Raw genomic sequence first — 20095 nt, 5'->3', positions numbered from 1 at the left:
ATTAGAAACTGAAAGGTTCCGACATTACTTGGTTTCAAACACTGTTGAGATTACAGTACAGTCGTACCTCGGAAGTCTAACGCCTTGAAAAAGAAACGTTTTGGCTCCCGAATGCTGCAAACATGGAGGTGATTGTTCCAGTTTTGAATGTTATTTGGAACCGTAGCGGCTTCCGTGGCTTCCGATTGAAGCCACACCTTTGTTCCTGAATATTTTGGAAGTCGAATGGACTTCTGGAATGGATTCTGTTCCTCTTCCGAGGTATGACTGTATAGTAACTTATGAAGGAAGAGGGTGAATTTTGTACTCCTAGCTGAAACCAGAAAGATACATTGTATTGGCATTCAGCAGCAGCCTACCCAAAGGCAGTTACTGTTGCTAAAGATAGTTACATAAATTGCAATCTTTACTATTCCTTTTTACACTGTTTCTTACCTGCCGTTCACCATATGGACCCAGAGCAGGTTACAACCATTTAAAAGCATGCTATTGAAGACTCCATTGCAAAGTCAGTTCTGAGGCATATGGGGCTAAAGAAAGCTCAAGCCTACCTCCAGTGTCCCATCACTGTACTCTGAATGTCCAATGTTCATTGATCATAAGAAGCATCTTATAAAATACCCAGGGTGTAAGCAGAGCCAAAGAAATCACTGCTGTCCAAGTGCTAAGGACGACCACCTGATTCACTGCTGCCTTGTGGAGAACAACCACCCCACCCTCATCTTGGAATAGGTCTGCAGCAGCATGTAGTTGCATTCTAATATCTCTCCCTAACCCTGTTCGACTCACACATGTCTATCTGATGCCTGTCACACGTTTTCCACGTTGCATTTGACATTAGATTCCTTCTATCCATCTCTTTCTCTTCTTAGACCTGACCACTAGTTCAAACCAAATGTTGTCTGTGTAAATGCTCAAATTCTCTATATTTTACAATTAAGTGTATTATGTACTGAAGTTCTCACCCTGGGCCAGCAGGGGGATACTGTAGATAGTTATGCAAATAAGGGATCGAAAGTGACGTTCAGTGATTGGATAGTTTTAGAAAATTGTTACAGTTACATTGTACTGGCGCTCTATATAAGCAGGCTGACTGAACCCTTCAGTTCAGTTCTGTCCTGGCTTGTGAATAAACAAGAGCTGTTTGAAGAATCGCTGTGTTGTCTGATATGTTCACCCACAACTTAACAAAGTGCAAATGCCTTTATTCCACAGTTTGGCCTATTGCTAATCCCCACCCCACCCCCATATGTGTAATTTTGCCACTGGTGCACCGCAGCTCTGAAACAAACCCCAGGAAGCCTGTGCTCATCCTGTACATGTGTAACACAACACATGTGGATGGTGAAATGTGATAAGATTTGTATTGAAAAGTTGCTCCACAAATGCCTGAAGGACAGCTCTATTCATTCTTCACATCTATAACAGTTACAGAGAACCTCAATATTCAGAGGCCTCTAAATACAAAATAGAGACATATAAGGAAAAATAGCTGTCTTGCAATATTTCTGGGCGTTTATTTTATATCTAACTGCGCTCTGATTTTCAGTGACTCATTTTGCTTTGGCGGCCAAAAAGATCAGAAAGATGTCCCTGGACAATATAGCAGTGAACTGCAAGGGAGAAGCAGAGATCATGATTTGTGGCATGACACCCCTTTTTCTTGTATTTTTTTTTATTCAAATTTGTCATGGCCAATGACTAGTACAAGAAAATTATTTCAATTGGATTTATATCTAAGTGGCCAATACTTAAAAAAAAAAAAGCTGGACCAATTCACTAAAGTAATTCTTATGACCACAACCTTACTAATGAATGTAGACTCAAACCTCACATTGTTATATGACTGTGGAAAATAACAATTTAAATCTGAGTATGACTACTTCATGCTGTTATCAGCAGGAATTAAAAAAATGTTCATAAAATTAAGAACAGAGGGAAAACAGACCTTAATTAAGCAAAGTGTTATCTCTTTCTTCTATAATGAAAGCAAAGTTACAGTTATATTTTCACCAAGATTTTTCTCCACTTAATGAAGACATTATCCATGAGTTTTCAAAGTCACTTTACAAAAGAGCATTCAAGAGATATTAAAGTCAGCTTAAACTAAAAAGTCTTTTTGAAGTCAATAAACAATAAAAAAGAACAATGAAAAGACAGCCTTTGATCTCTTCTCAGTCTCAAGTCTTTAATTTCTCTTTTAATCTACTAGATGCATTAAGTCTTGTATTCAAATACTTTTCACCTGCAGAGTACAGTAAGCTTGCCTTGATTAAAAAAAACTGTATTAATGTACAGTCTCATTAGCATGGATGAGTGTTAGCTGGAAGTTCCCCACTTTTTCATTTAAAAAAGTTTTTAAATGATTTTCCTTTCTACCCTCTTTGAATTTTTTTTTTTAAATGAAAATGAAATGGTTGGCTTTGAAATTGATGATGACATCAAAGACTATAATGCACATAGATTTCCCCCCCAAGAATAAATTATTAACAACACGTGCAAACGCATACTGGTCAATAGGCCTGGTCAAGAAACATTAGCCTCCCTCCTTGACCAATTATAATGCATCAGTAGTTATTTCAAGAAGACCAATAGATGCATTAGGTTTACTTAAGGGTAGTGAAAAGGTGCTGAAGGAAGTAACTACACCTATTAGATTAATATATATTGTGGGTCCTTTTCAGACTTAATGCTTAAAGTGTAGTTTACAGTTATATGCATGAACATTGGCTCATACATTCTCTCCTCTAATATGGCAAACTATGGTTTGTTCAATAAACAAGGATCAAACTGTGGTTTATAATCCTGACTAGTCTGCAATCAAACAATGGTTTATGGTCCTGGGTTTTCTTCAAGCCAATTTTTTTAGCCAGACTTTTCCTAACTGAAACTGAAACTCCTCTTAGTTATGAGCAGAAGTGAATGTTTCTTGTATCCTCCTCGTAGCCCAAGGCTCACCACTGTTTGTGCATGTAACGCTTAATCATAGCTCAGTGTTATATTTGAAATATGTCAGTGTCTTTGGAAAACATGCTGGATATAACAGTCAAGCCACAAATGAGAGAATGATTGCACAGAAGCAACTCTAAGGGCTTTTATATGTTTTCTCTCTGGCCCATTGTAATATCCTTACTGGAACTGAAACATATATTAATCAAAATCAAGTTTAAACCATGCTAGTACAATTAATTAAATTGTACATAATTATGACTATCTGCTCCATAATAAACTAAGCAGAAATCCCCAAATCCTTTACACAGGCAATCCTACAATTCAGTATATCAAGCAATTTTTGTTTGGCAATGTGTGGGGCAGTAGACAGAACCAGATTGGGCTAGGCCTGGCTGACCTACCGGTAAATTCAAAAGCATTTGCCACTGGTTCATTCATTTCTCAATAACTCACAGGGCTAGAATCATCACATTTGTAGTTCCAGTTGGTAGGTTTTTACTGTTTGGTCAGTCCTTACATGAGAATCATGGATAGAAGGCTGAAGCTGCACATACAACTTTCTCCCTCAGTGCATCATAATGCAGAACATTATGCACAGTGTTGTTAGGAGGGCAAAAATGAAGTCATGGATCCAGAGCCCTAAAGCTCTTGAATAAGACCCAGCAGAAGATGTCATACAGTACAGCACAACAATGTGTCTGGGACTGAGTTACAGTATGAGAAATAGTGAGTGAGAAAAATAAATGAAGTCTATAAACTCCCATGGGTCAAAAAACCAAAGAAAATAAAAGCAGTAAGCAGCAGCAGCAACAGTAGTAGTGATGATGGACAACTTCACTTGCTATATATTTAATTATACATAAACACTATTATACATTCCTGAGTCCCCAATTTGGCCCCTGTCTTGGTTCTCCAGATGAACTTCAGTTTCCACCTATGCAGGCCTTTGCCCCTCATGAATTTTGTTTTTATTTTTATTTTTTGTGGTTGAAAGATGAAAGCTTATAGCTGGTCCTTTATGGCTTTGAAGGGTGAGTGGGTTTTGCCTGTTTGTAGCCCTTAGGAGGGAAGTCAGTGAGTCCAGCTTCATTTTTGTGTGGTCTTTAGGTGTAGGTAGTTTTTTGTTGGGTTTGGGGTTTTCCTTCTGTGAAATACTTTGTAGTGCTTTGGGGGAAGGGGAATGTGGTTTGTACTAGTGGTTCAAACCAAATGCCTGTCTGTACTCAGTTCTTTGGAAGTTATTGTCCATTATGACAAGGCAGGCCTTTTTATCAGGCTATGTATGTATATATAGTTTTATATACAGAGAAAACACTGCTTCTAATGCTAACAGAATCTGAAGGAACTGGGGCCTTTTTAGAAGAAAGAGTTATTATAGAAATTTAAGAATTAGGAATACTTAAAGTTTCACCCCCTTCAAAAAAAGTCAAAACACTTAACCATACATTTTCACATTGGTTGCTTACTAAGAAGAATCAAAGTAAGAGCACTTTGCTAGGTTAAGACTGATCTTTTATTGATCTGGATGTGCTCTGAACCACATCATCTAATCTACAATAAGCCATTTATGGAGTTTCCTGGTGAAATGATCTATGGGCTAAAAGGCTTAGATTTCTAGTCCCATCACAGAACTTTTTAAAATGACAAAGATGATATGGAAGTATGCTAGAAAATACTATAATAAGATTGCAAAAGACACAAGTGACATTATTAGAAAATTAGAAACTTTAGTTAACTTGTTTTGAATCCTCTTGCTGACCATTTAGTTTTATCTGGAGATACATTTCAGCTTCACAGAAGTTCAGTGTAAAACTGTTCAAGGTCTTTGCCAGACCGCAATATGCAAATTTTACTTAATTGGTAACAAACTCCTAACTTGATTGTAATATTAAGAAATAAGTAGGAAGAAAAAAGTACAGAAAACAAAGCCTTACAAGAAGCACAGTCTTCTCTGTGGTGGCTTCCTTCATTTTGAAGGACCTCCCCCTAGCAGCACAACCCAGTGATTTTACAATTGTTTCAGGGCCAGGTCAAAACTTATCTGTGTTCCTGATAAGATTGTTTTAGAATGATTTTATTGTTTTCATTTGCCTCTCATTGTTTTAATATGATTGTTTCCTGTTTGCATTTTTGTGGCTTATTTAAATTTATTCATGCCCACTGTATCCATAAGGGTGAAGTGCAGCCTATAAATGTTTTAATAATAAATAAAAACACATTTTCAGTGACATTCACCATTTTCTCCTTGAACAATTTTCTCTATCTCACACACACACCAGGGAAGATGATAAAACCATTCCTGGACTATACTACTTAAGATAACAGATTAAGGAACTACATGTTTGAATGCTCTTCTTGCGCATCCTAAGTGTCAAGGGAAAAAGTTCCAGTATTGATTGTTCTCTGATAATGCTAATATTGTACATGCAGCGAATCTCTCTTACTCAGGATGCATTCAGTTATGGCCCCCACTCCCAACAACACTTGCAATCTGTAGTAGTGCAGTCCATAAAACATGGCTCCTTGTTTCAAATAGTTTCCTTTGAAATATAACCACAGAAATTGCAGGGGGCAGCATTTACAGAAGGAAAAGTGCACTGAATTTCATAAGGTTTACAGAAACGATAAAGAATACCCCACTTTGAGTCAAGATTGGCTCCCAAAGCAGCTTACAATTAAAATTCACAGAAAGCTAATTGTCAAGATGCCAATCCACAGAAGCAGGATTTCTGCTTGATCTGCTATATGACAATATACTGTGCTATACTAGTTCAGCACAGGAGGAGACTATGCTACGGACATCCCAGTAAAAACATGTGCAAGTTAGGAATCTTACCATTTAGCAAGCACATTGTACAGCCTGCCTTTAACTACATGCAAATTATTTGACTGATTTCCCACACCTATTCCCTTTTCCCCCAGAACTGACATATAAAAATTACAGTTCTTTTCATGGGGGCCAAAAACCAGGGATCCTTTGGCACAAACAGCAAGCAACAAATTAAATAGCACGTCACATAAATTCAAATGTCACTTGTTGTTGTTGTTTAGTCGTTTAGTCGTGTCCGACTCTTCGTGACCCCATGGACCAGAGCACGCCAGGCACTTCTGTCCTCCACTGCCTCCCGCAGTTTGATCAAACTCATGTTTGTAGCTTCAGGAACACCATCCAACCATCTCATCCTCTGTCGTCCCCTTCTCCTTGTGCCCTCCATCTTTCCCAACATCAGGGTCTTTTCAAGGGAGTCTTCTCTTCTCATGAGGTGGCCAAAGTATTGGAGCCTCAGCTTCACGATCTGTCCTTCCAGTGAGCACTCAGGGCTGATTTCCTTAAGAATTGATACGTTTGATCTTCTTGCAGTCCATGGACTCTCAAGAGTCTCCTCCAGCACCATAATTCAAAAGCATCAATTCTTGTCACTTACTAAGGATCTACGTTGTCTGGCAGTACCATCCTTCAGGTTACATAACACAGTTCTTAGGAAGAAAATGATATAAAAATAAGATACAGTGGTACCTCACAAGACGAATGCCTCGTAAGATGAAAAACTCGCAAGATGAAAGAGTTTTTCGTTTTTTGAGTTGCTTCGCAAGACAAATTTCCCTATGGGCTTGCTTCGCAAGACGAAAACGTCTTGCAAGTTTGTTTCCTTTGTCTTGCAAGTTTGTTTCCTTTTTCTTAAAACCGTGCATTCACTTCGAGGAGCAACTCATAGCACGCAGTGTGGTAGCCTTTTTTGAGGTTTTTGAAGACTTTGGTGATTTTTGAAGCTTTTCCAAAGTCCGTGCTTCGCAAGACGAAAAAATCACAAGACGAAAAAACTCGCAGAACGAATTAATTTCGTCTTGCGAGGTACCACTGTACTAAGATCAAAGATAGGAAAAGCAAATGGCAAGCTATTGTCACACTTATGAGACTTACAATGATGTAGTGCTGAGAGTGTCAGACTATGGCAAGGGAAATCAGGGCTCAAATCCCCACAAAAGCCATGAAAACTGCTTGGTAACCTTGCACCAGTCACACTCTATTCCAGTCTGATTTCCTTCATAGGTTTGTGAAGTTAAATTTGAAGTGAGAGTATGGAAATATCATGCATATTGCTCTGAGATCTTTGATGGAAGTCTATGATATGAAGCCCCATGATATAGGAACATTGCTGAATCTAAACAGGTCTGGGTCAGATCAGGGCCTGAATAGGAGATTGCCAGAAAAACCATGCATTCCATATTGAGTTCCATGATGGAAGAACAATGGAATAGAAATGTAATTAGCAAATAAATACTCCAGAGGGTCACACAGAGCTGCGCGGACCCCGGGAGGGCAGGTAGCTCTGCACGACCTTCTGGAGGCTGGTGTGGCTTCGCGCCGGACTCCGGAGGGTTGCGCAGAGCTTCCTGAAGCCTGGAGAGCGAGACCCTCTCGCTCTCCAGGCTTCAGCGAAAGCTTGTATTCGCCCCATAGGACGTACCCACATTTCCCCTCCATTTTTGGAGGGGGAAAAGTGCGTCCTATAGGGTGAAAAATACGGTAAGTAGAAAGCAATCAGGCCACATTAACCAATTCTGTGTGGCTACTAACACTCTAATGAGCTACAGAAGCTCATTCATGTGTTTCTTCCTAAGTACCATTTTGGTGCACAAGAACAAAGGATTAAAAATTGTTACAACAATAAAAGCCCTTCCATTCTGGTCTCAATAGTTTCCATGTCTGCCTTATATACCAGTTACCCCAACCTAACACGCTGCCCTTAACCAAAACTAATTTGTGGTTAATTCAGGTACAGAAGCTTCCAGTGCCAGCTTTAACAATTTGGTAAAACAGCAAAACAGGATAGTTATTCATCAGAAAGGAAATGGCTCATTTGGGGGGAGGGGGGAATCAATGATCCCTGGGAACAGTGAAACATTAATGCTCTGCCACTGGTGAAGCAAAAAAAAGCACCACACCATATTTATTAGATTTCTGCTCTTTATGCCAACTTTTTACTGCATCATTTCAGAGCTAATGCTGACAGCTTATATGCTGAGCTAAGTGTACAATAAGCACATGAATGCCATTTTGATGGGCCTAGGATTTTCTCCCGCAACCACCACCCTTTATTTTCTGGCTGCTCAATAACTATTAAAGATGTGTTGCCTAATTGCTTAGAACTGAAGCAGAGAAAACACATATTAGTCCACACCAACACACTTAACAACAGCTGGCACTAACTACAGTACGCACCAGTTTGTATTAAGATGTCATTGTGCCTTCCCAGTTCTAATCACCAATTATGACTCTATTAGCTGCACTTGGCAGTTCATCTGCTCAAGCATTGGCTAAGGGGGACTCGGAATGGACCTCTGATCTCCGTGTTTCTGCTTCAGTGAGTGCTTAGTGCAGCGGCTGTCATCTGGAGACACTGAGGAGGTAAGGCATTGTCTCCACTAAGGTAACTACACCTGACCTTACAACAATTTACTAAGGAAATACCTGCCTAATGGCAGCGTGAGTGCAGTTTCTTTTACCACTCGCAAGGGCTCTGCAAATTAGAGACAACAGGATAAATCTATGACCAGCTCACCAGACACTTCATTAAATCACTGTTCCCTTGCCTTGTAGAGCACTAATAGAATCACAGCCCTCGTTAGCTACTGAATAAAAGATCAATCACATACTTTGAGAGCTCTTGCTACCAGCTTCCAGAGGAAACAAGAAAGGGGGGGGGGCAGAGAGAGAGGGAGACATATTTAGGATCATCAGTAAGATTCTGAATGGCCTCTCTGCAAGTTGGTTAAATTACCTTTTCCACAACTGACTCGGAATGTAATACTCAGAGGAACTTGTTAAGTCTGCTTTCAAAAGCTGCTCTCTAATATATGACTACCAGGCCCTGGTCAAAAGTTCATAATGTGCATATGTAAAAAGGTACTAAATTGCCTGAGGGCTAAAACCAGAGGAGTTTAATTGCAGCAAAATGCTGAAAATGGTCTATTGAGGGTGTTTCTTTAGGGATACTGCTGGCACTGGCTGATTGAAGTTCGGAACATAAAAAGCCATACAACAACATTTCCTTAAATGCAATTGAATCCAAGAGTAGTTATTCTTGCATAAATGCTATGCTGAAAGGACTTTTAAAAAAGATCCTCCGATTCCTCAAAAATAAAGAATTAAGAACTGCTATAATTCATAATTCAAGATCATACAAATAAAAAATGGAACATTTTGTAGGAAAACCTATCTTTCTACACCCTTTAAGCTTAGATGTATTGTGTAATATACGCAAATATTTTAAAATAAAATAATGAATATTAACGAGGAAGCATAGTATTTTACAGCAAATTGGGGTTTGTCTGTTTTTTTGTTTTGAATCCCTATAGCAACAGGTCTCAATGAACATACAAAATGGTAGATCCCAACCTGGAGCGTCTTTAGCCTCATGTAAGCATTTACAATTAATACCTTAAGAAACTTTGTATATGGAGGACTACTCCTTTCTTGATTTTTATTATCAAATTAAAAGAAATTGGTTCAATGAAACAAACTCAAACCAATCTTGGTTTGAGAGACTATGTATCCAACTGCTGATAAATATTTATCAGTAGCCCAACAAAAAGACCTTCTTCAGGGGGTTTGTATACTTGCAAACAGTATCTTCTTCAGTGACCACACCAAACCTACATAACTTCACACATATTATGGTATGGGAGTCCTATCAACTGGGCAATCCAGGATCTCCATACACATCACCCAGCATTGGACCCCAGGGAGGTCACTGCAGTGCTGCTGTTTGACTTCATCCCCAGAGGCACACTCCAGTGTCTCTTGAGACAGACGGATGCCAACAACAACCTCAAGCTTTTAAATTAGCACTAATTTTAAGCATGATATGCACTGTAATGCATCTGCAAACCCCACAGAGATGGGTTCTAGGACTGCAAAGGACCACCCAAAATATTTGCACAACCAGCAAGATCAAAATTCAAGTGTACCCTAAAGTAGAGATGCCCACAGGATACAATAGAGAAATATAGGATTACAACATAGCTGTGATTGGGCTCCAACATGTTCACTTCCCTCCTCAAACAAAAGGTAGGAATCGAACCAGAATCTTGTTGCAGCTGGGTAATTTGTTTTTTTACTTTGGCATGACTTCACCCAATTTTTGGCACGATGGACCCAAACTAAACTGATCTGGAGGCCTTTTAAGAAACTGTTGCCCCATTTGATGGGGATAATTTGGGGTGGAAAATCGGGGGGGGGGGAGGAAGTTGCTTAGCCCTTTCCTAAACCATTACTTAATTTTTTTAATCAGCAACAATTAGTAAAAAATGCTAATTAGGCTATTCAGCTTTGAGAACTGGAAACTGGTAATTCTACTTGTACTGAACGTGTATATGAGGACTAAATCTATTGGCAAAGAGCAGTGTGTGGCTTGGCTAGCTGGAAGTGATCTCATTTTTAAAATTCAGCATTCAATTCACTATGCCTTGGCTAGTTAATAATTTAATATAATGCATGTCGTATCACAAACAAAAGGGGTATATTGTTCCCTAGCCTCACTTTCAGGCTGAAGATGCATCAGCCTCTGTTTTCCAAAAAGTGACAGTTAACATTATGATCTGGTGGCTTTGCTCTACTACAGAAAACAAACAAAATAAATAAATAACCAGGCAACTTCTAAGTGTCAGCAGCAAAATGGATAACAGGGATAAAAAAGTTGATAATTCATTTATTTGACCTCAAGAGAACGGTTCTGATGGAAGTCTATGAAAGTAGAGCTGCGGAGGTAACAGCATTTACTGAAATAAATAGAACTCTGAAAAAGACAAACCAATAGCATCTGACAACAGTGTAAAAAATATAACACACACTTTCATCTGTTTATTTTTGACATTTGGGGCTGAAACATGGCCGGTTATTCAAGCTGGCAGAGTAATATGTGTCTCTGAAGTAGAAAGAATCTTATTTTTGAAAGAATCTATGAAAGGTAGAGGCATTTCCCCTGCCCCAAAATTTAAGTATCCAAACAACTAAAAACCAAGAACATTCATTGATAAATCTATCAGATTTATATTATGATTTATAAGTCTACCTTTCTCCTTGCCATGAAAACACACATTTGTAATTCTTAGCACAAAAATTTCCTTTAGTTAATCATGAATAATAGTTGAGATTAAAAAAAAATCATATTATATAATCTAAGGACTTTGTCACACACATCACACAGTAACAAACTATGGCTAGCCGCGGAGCACCCAATCCTCTCTTTTGAACAACTGTATCTGTAGGACACATGCATATTGAAACCCAGACCAGGACAAACTCCTTGTGAGCTGCCATGTGCTACTCTCTCCAGATAGTAATAATTCTCTCCAGACATCATCATTATTACTGATGATATTAACAATAAGCAGACTTAGAGGCTATGTTCATGAGTGGAAGAATGTTGAGGAAAGGGATGCTTCATCCTTTTTCCTCTGGCCATTTTCCTCTGGTGATTTTTACCCACTGACAAGGGGAAAGATACAAAATCTACACCTACTGCATATTTGCTAGGTCTTCAAAATCACATGAAGATATCAAAGGCTCTGTTGATGACTCCATTAACCTTCAGCTCAACCATGAAATATTTGTTGGGACTGTTTGTGTACCCATCAATAAGGCAAGTTTCATTGGGGTTATAAATTTTGGAATCAACTTGGTAGACACACAATAATGCCCACTTTTGTATCTGAACAGCATGCAATTAAAATTGTTTTAAGTCAGAGTAGAATTGATGGGGAAAGTGAGAAAGTCAGAAGCAATAAACTTTGCAGCCTTGAGAATATTATTCATACTACCAATGTGTTCCAGTGTGGAAGGTGATACACACACTCATCTCTAGCCAGTTGTATATATCTAGTATCACACCCACAATTCTGCACATACTGGCAGACTCTTGGAGCGGCTTTTCACAAAATTCCAGTGGCATATTTAGTATTAATGCATACAAATCTCTCAGCCTCCATAGGATCAATTTCTTTGTAGAGTGCTGACAACTGGAACTCAGGTCATGTAGTGGCTACCATGAAAAGGGTGTAATGGAAACTTGTCCATAACCTTGTAGCAATTATCTCTTCTATTCTGTATCCTTGCTGACTCTTTATATCCAGCTTTCAGTGATAGAGACCCATTTCTTATTTCAGCATGAAGTCCAATGGAGGTGACAGTGCTATTTTTCTAGAAAAAGATATGCCAGAACTCACCATGAACTCTTATAATGGCAATAGTGCCCACCTGAGAGGTGCCAGAACTGAGTTCCAGTGAGCTCCACCTGAAAAAATGCCCTGGTGCTATGCAACATTAATTATGTTCATTGTAATTCACACCTGGAAGACAGCACACCTTCTGGTGACATCCTGACAGGTGAGCTGAGAATTTGCTGAACCCTAGGTTAGAACCCGGAGGGTGAGAGGGGGGGGTGTCAGAAGGAAAATGAATTTATATTGATTAATATATATTAGTAACTCTGTATTAATGTAACATTTTAATATGGAACTATATTTTTGGAATATTTTGTTTAAGATGTCTGTTTTTGCTTCAGTTTTCTGAATACTGTTTAGAGATATTTTTAATATATTAAGAGGTATAGAAATTAAATAATCTAATCTAATGTGAGTAGGTATGATATTTTAATTCCTAAAATACAGAGCTAAATATCACACATATTGGACCTAGGATCAATGGTAATGGCATGTATGCAATGTGTTTAAATATTACAGCAAGTTTGTGAGGTAAGGTGGAGAGAGGGGCACACAAACTGATTCCCTAACCATGTGTTCTGTTACTCAGTCATACATTACCAGCATTGTGAATTTATTAACAGAACCTAGCTGTACTCACCCACCAACCCCTCATTTCCACCCTTGCCATCTTCTACCTCAGTCCTTGACAAATTCTCAAGTGTTGTGCTACCCAACTACAGTCAAACCTCCGTTTACGTAAACCTCTGGTTACGTAAACTTCGGGATGTGCGCGCGACAAACCCAGAAGTAATTTACCATGTTTTGCCACATGCACATGCGCAGAAGCAGTCTGCGCATGCACAGAAGTGGTCCTCAGGTTGCAGAAACATCGGGATCCAACCGGACCTCTAGAACAGATCCTGTCCGCAACCAAAGGTACCATTGTACTGAGAAGTGGTGCCTTAATGTGCTGAATCCCCTCCAGCTGTGTGATAGAAGATGCACAATGGATAACCAATACTTCCAACTGCATATGGCACCATGTTATATTCTTGGTTTCATAAGTTTCAAAAGTTAAAAATCTTTATTGAAAGGTGATTTGGCCATATAAGTGTTGGATAGACGGTATTTACAGCTGGTATGGAAATATAGCCACTAAACATGGCCCACTGTAAACCAACCACTCTATATCAGTCACCTTGAGATGCCAATTTGCTAACAAGAAAGGGAGAAATAAATATGGTAGGAAATAGTATATAACCTATCCAAAATAAGGAGGAATAAAGATTATGCCTGGAATTCGCCACTATTTCAGAAACATGCAGTGCTGTTAGCCGGACCATATATATTGAAGATAAATATACAAGAGTTTTCTACAGGAACAGCTCTTTGTATACATAAAAAATGACTTATTTTAAATGTGACTGTTATATTTATCTCTTTTCTATGGAATGTTTTTCCAATTAATATAATTCCTCAAGTACTGTATATGGATTTCTGGCATGCACAGAAGAGTTTGCTATATCAATATTGGTATTAACTGCAAATATATATGGTTTCACTAAAATAATGGATGGAATTTGACTATTATCTTTATATTTGTCATCCAACTGCCAAGAAGAGATTGATATGACTAATCTAAAAACTCTAGAAAGCAGAAAAATAAAATGATACACAAATATCTCCTTCTTACTCTGACAGCCCTCCCCTCCCAAAAAATCCAAAGCAATATGCATACCTGAACTGGAAAGTTTTAAAGTGCATTATGGTTGTGTGTGTTTTGCAATCAATATTTCCACAATAATTGAAATAAGTAATGGACAGGATAAATCCATATTTATATATTGAACACTGTGATCAATTCAGTAATATTTATTCCCTTTTCTTTCATAATTGAATGAAAAGGCCAAACAGGATCAATCATTTCAACATACATAATAAATCATCTTAGATAAGATCACACACCTTCTTTAGAGGAAGGTAGTGAACTGTTTTCACATCAACAGAATTTGTGAGATTATTTTTCTTTTCTTCTATTTGTTTTATTTTGTTGTATGCATTTTCTGTTTTAAGTTCAAACGTGCTAAACTGAATCCACCTTTTACTTATTTCGGCTTAATACAAATAAGCTGAAGGTTGTTCAAACACAACACTGAAGGTGATTAGTGAATGTCAGCAGTAAGTAGACACCGAAATGTGATACTGAGTATTACTGTACATGCCAAGAGTAACAGCAAACAAAACCCAGCTAGCAAGCACTCCTTTGTCTCTAGATATTTAAACTCAGGGGCCAGATGGAGGACTGCTGTATGTTGGTGGGTCAATGCAGCTATGAACAATCAGCAAGAGACTCTTAGTTAGTGCCGGGCCATAGCTGTGAGTGGCTGTACCTGAATCTTTGCTGGGAATGATTCATTACTATTACAATAATGTATATGCCTTTCCACTAACAAGGTTCAAAGAACAGCAAAACAATAATCAATAATAAACAATTTATTAGGCTTATTATTTGTGTGTGTTGCATTTGTATATTTCACACTGTAATCTGCTTTGTGGAGCAGGCTCATCAAAAATCAGGGTATATTTTTAAAAATAATAATAAAATAAACTTGAAAATTAAAAACCAACTCCTAGGGGCTAAGGTCCCTTCACCCCCCCTAAAATATTAGAGGGAGCTTCCCCTCAAAAGTTGATGGGCATTACCATTCAAATGGTGTGTGTGCCCTGCATCATGTCATCAATTATGTGGGGTGGGGCCTACCTGGGTCCCCCAATATTTTTTTTCAAGTTGGCACCCATGCTTGGATTGCACGATGCACAAACTAAGAGGTAGGACCACACATTCCCTGCATCTTTTATTTTTAAAAATATGGAACAGTAGTTCAAAATATCTTGTATTTCAATCAGAGTACCGAACAGCTTTAATACCTCTGAAAGAAGATGGGATATATAAACATCTTAAGACATTTAGTGAAAGAACAGAACAGAAAGAGAACAGAAAAAGGCAAGGAAAATTCATTTTAAAATGTTAATGTTATGTGTGAATTGTGCCTAGCCAAAAAATATAAGTAATGATGAATGAAATATCATAGAATAGACAGTAATTAGTATTTTTCTATCTGGTAATATCAACACATTTAAAGACTGATCAAAGTAAGAAAAAAACAGCAGTACTATAAGAGCATTATATAGCTTTGTAGACTTCTTTTTCTTTTTTGGAACATGGAAAATGTTATGACTTTGCTCTAAAAGAAGGGACTTTCAGGTTCAGATTACTTGGACCCTCTTACTGTTTACTCGTCATCCTTTTTTCTGTAAAGTCAGAAGAGAGTTCTCGCAATACTTCAAATAAATAAAATATCCAGCTGCACAAACACTATATTTTCAGCTAGATTACTTTGGCTTCTTATGGAATATTTGACTTTCCCCAGAATGTAAATGATTAAAGAGAACCCATCATATGAAACTGATTGGGAAAAGGTTTAAAGCGGTATGGCACTTTTACAAAGATGGCATGAACAGAAATAAAGACCAGAGTTAGGTAAAGCAAGCCAGCCATTCCTAAAGGTCAGGAAGAAGTATCAATATCACGACACAAAGCACACTTTAAGAAACCTTCTACATATTATTGTTCAGTTGACCTCCAGCTATACAGACAGATGTAAGTTTATGCACCCAAGTGTGTGAAACCATATCATGCCTAAAGGGGCAACCTATTTGGAATTGCTCCTCTGCAAGCTCCAGCTCTTAGGAAATGTAGGAAAATGGAAATTTTTACTGACCATGAATTTTTATGTTGTGATAGGGATGGATGACTTTTCTCATTAGGGTTGTTTCTCCTGCTGGCCATGACAGGCAGGAGTCATCCTGCCCTCCAGGCCAGCTATGCCTTCAGCCTGTGATGACTGGGGCTAGATCTACCAAGCTATAAAAAACCACTCTGAAAACGCTCTTTTAAAAAAGTTGTAAAGCTCACAATGGAAAATATCATTGAGTTGTGATTTCAGCTCTACAACGCCATCTGGTGTCACAGTGTTATAACACATTTATAACATTGTAATTTGACCAATTAGGGACGCAGGTGGTGCTTTGGGTTAAACCACAGAGCCTAGGACTTGCCGATCAGAAGGTCGGCGGTTCAAATCCCCGCCATGGGGTGAGCTCCCATTGCTCGGTCCCTGCTCCTGCCAACCTAGCAGTTCGAAAGTACTGCAAAGTGCAAGTATATAAATAGGTACCGCTCCGGCGGGAAGGTAAACGGCATTTCCATGCACTGCTCTGGTTTACCAGAAGCAGCTTAGTCATGCTGGCCACATGACCCGGAAGCTGTATGCCGGCTCCCTCGGCCAATAAAGCGAGATGAGCGCCGCAACCCCAGGGTTGGTCACGACTGGACCTAATGGTCAGGGGTCCCTTTACCTTTACCTTTAATTTGACCAATGGTCCCTGGTCCCTGGTCTTTTTTACTCTCTGGAAAAACTTAATTTTCTCTTCAGCTTTTTGTGTATTTGACTGGTTCTCCTGGTTCCTTGCATGTGGCTTTTGATTTCTTGAGTATTTGACTAAATATCTTACTTTTGTGAGGACTGAACAACATTGGTAAAAGATTATATTTGAGTTACCAAATTACCAATATATAGTGAAAATATTATACACTAAACCAGGGGTGGAAAACCTGTGGCCCTTCAGTAGTTGCGACTTCCATAAGCCCTGACCATTGGCCGTGCAGGCTGGTGATGACAGGAGCTGAAGTCCAAAAACAAAGGGTAAGAACTGAGGAGGGCAGGTTCCCCACTACTTCACTAACACTTTGAAGTTTAATGCAAGCTCTTCCATACTTGAGATCAGCCTACAAGCTAACTAGAATCAAAATAGTTATACCATTTAGAGTGCATAACTTTAATTACTTCAGTATGAACTGGCATCCTGAACTGCCAAAATACAGCCTCAAAACCACTTCAGTGGTGCCCACTGTGAACAAGGAATTTCAGGATTTCTGCCTCTATTTGGATTGATCCTGGCTGGTTTTTTTTAAAAAAAGAAATAACAGTGGTTTAGCCTGCCAGCAGCAGACCCTGTAGGAGGTTTAATAACTGAAACTGCTGTTGCATAAAGCATGATCAAAGATGGTTTGATGACTTGGTCTGTGAGGGAGGATTCAATGTCAAGAGTTTTGTGCTGACACCCAGGCTAAATATGATCCACTGGGGAATTGCTTATGTGCAATTGGCTTTCTCTAGGGTGCAGATCATTTTCTTCCAAGCCAATAATCTCAAGTGTTTCTCTGTTCTTGCTCTTCATTGTTCATTTTAAAGTTTAATTAAAGAAGAAGGTGGAGAACAAGCTGGCATTCAGCTAAGGTAAGGTAAGCATATTGGGTGCCATTCATGAATCTACTGCACCATGTGTTCACTACTTAAGTACTGTGAGCTTTAGTAGGTGGTAGGTAAAGTCATAGGTGTGCTAAAAATGAAAAGACTGAAAATAATAAAACAGGATTTTAAAAAAGTATTGCTTCTTAAATCCTCCTTTAAACTGTCATTAACATATCTGAGCAATTCTACTGAATCAGATTTGTTTATGGATGATATAAACAAGGTGCCCATGAAGGTTTCTAGGAATACCGCTGGGCAGGTACCCCCAGAATGTGAGCTTTCATTTTTAAAAAGTATTTAGTATCTTTTCAGGACAGTATATCTCACCTTTATCAGTCAGATAAATATTCAGGTGTATCCAAATGTGAAATTCACTTGACCAATCCAGCAAGAAATATATATGCTTTAATCTTCTTACCAGCATGGATCTTCTTAGTGGCACTGGGGCATAGACATGCAGGCATATTGCTTGAGCATACAATTATTTCACTATACCTATCTAAGGTTAAGAAATTTTTCTGATTATAATTTATAACTACACAGCAGTAGTAGTGTTATATTCCCATCCACTTGAAAAAAAAGAACAGCACATCTGTTAAAACTCAAGCACAATGGTTGGCTCTGCACCGAAACAGAAAGTGTAAACCCAAGCACCTCAGATTTCTAGCTATTTTTAATGCTAAAGAATTTGAAAATTCCGTTCACTGAAACATCTGCTAAGCTCTTGCAGCCTTAAGATTTGATACTTTTCTGCTTCCCTAGGTGCCAACACAAACATTTTGTTTTAAGGCAGAACTGTAGCAAGTATATGAAAACAGCTCCAAATTTTAGATGTTATGAAAGTCAATGAGATGCTATGGAGTTAATCATTCATATATTTCAGAGTTGTTGTTTTGCTTTCAAAAAGATGTCAGCATTTATTTTTCTTCTCCCCATCCCATCTTTATAGCATCTCCCAAGCATAATGTTATCTGCAGTTCCACCTCTCTCTTCTCTCACATTTCTGATCCACCACTCAGCAAAGACTCACTTGATATTCACACTGTACACAACATATATGCACAGAATTGCATGACACTGAAAATGCACAACTGTCTATCAAAAAGCAATCAAAGCAAGCTAGAAATGCAGACTCCTTTATTCAGAGTTTCATGGTTATGGTAGCCACTGCTGAAGTTAGCAGTTATGAAAGTTGCTGAAATAAGAAAGTTACAGCAGGATTTCTGAAAATCTAGCACACTTAATAATCCAAAGATGTATAAAATGTAGTTCACTTACCATGGATTTAGTGAAAGGGCGAGCCAAGGTAAACAGCAGGGTAAACAGCCACCAGTTGTGATGAATGGATGTATACATCATATTTCCAGGATGCACTGCATTTGATGTCACCCCATGGGGAGAAAGGCGGCGGTTCAGCTCATTGGATAAAAGAATATTGCACAACTTAGACCGGTTGTAGGCCAGCATAGACCAGTATTCCTTCTTTGATGGTGAAAGTGTGTTGAAGTCAAGTTTTCCTGAGTTGTCTTTAATATCCGTGAACCTTTAAAAATAAACAAATAAATAGTTCATCACCTTGCCAACAAAGATCTGTATAGTTAAAGCTATGGTTTTCCCAGTAGTGATGTATGGAAGTGAGAGCTGGACCATAAAGAAGGCTGATCGCCAAAGAATTGATGCTTTTGAATTATGGTGCTGGAGGAGACTCTTGAGAGTCCCATGGACTGCAAGAAGATCAAACCTATCAATTCTTAAGGAAATCAGCCCTGAGTGCTCACTGGAAGGGCAGATCGTAAAGCTGAGGCTCCAGTACTTTGGCCACCTCATGAGAAGAGAAGACTCCCTGGAAAAGACCCTGATGTTGGGAAAGATTGAGGGCACAAGGAGAAGGGGACGACAGAGGACGAGATGGTTGGACAGTGTTCTGGAAGCTACCAGCATGAGTTTGACCAAACTGCGGGAGGCAGTGGAAGACAGGAGTGCCTGGCGTGCGCTGGTCCATGGGGTCATGAAGAGTCGGACACGACTAAACGACTAAACAACAACAACAGTCTTCCTAAATTCTTCTCTTGGTTAAGAAGGACAATTGCTCCACAGACATCAGGAGTATAGTGTTATATATCATGTAAATTGGGTCATTATAAACTAAAAGCTTACTGTATTTTTCGCCTTATAGGACGCACTGTCCCATAAGGTGCACCTAGTTTTTTGGGGGGGAAATAAAGGGGGAAAATTATTATTTTTCCCCAGGCGCGGGGCTGGGGTGGGGAAAGCCCAAGCTTCCCCCGACCCCGGCCCCCAGAACAGGCAACTCTCTGCAAGCCGTGGGAGCCCGGTGCCGGGCTCCTGCGCCTTGTGGTGAGCTTCGTGAAGCCTGGGTGCACTGAGCTCAGTGCGACCAGCCTTCGGCATGCAGGCAACTCTCCGCAAGCCGTGGGAGCCCCTGCGCGAAGCCTGGAAAGCCTGCATTCTCCTTCATTTTTGGAGGGGAAAAAGTGCGTCCTATGGGGCGAAAAATACGGTAACTTGCCAGCTTCCTTAAAATGGAATGGAAAGTGGGT

General features: G+C 39.1%; 1 protein-coding gene across 1 annotated transcript in view; it reads right to left on the bottom strand.

Annotated features, from left to right (window-relative positions):
• Window positions 1-20095, bottom strand: part of WWOX (WW domain containing oxidoreductase) — a 564719-nt gene that overhangs the window by 411627 nt on the left and 132997 nt on the right. The window contains exon 8 of the mRNA XM_081871960.1: window positions 18813-19077. Within this exon, the coding sequence (XP_081728086.1) occupies window positions 18813-19077 (265 nt within the window). The remainder of the gene's footprint in view (window positions 1-18812; window positions 19078-20095) is intronic.

The sequence above is a fragment of the Podarcis erhardii genome (genome assembly GCF_964252035.2).
Source record: "Podarcis erhardii genome assembly, chromosome: 7".
Taxonomy (NCBI): Eukaryota; Metazoa; Chordata; class Lepidosauria; order Squamata; family Lacertidae; genus Podarcis; species Podarcis erhardii.
This window is presented reverse-complemented; position numbering and strand designations above follow the sequence as displayed.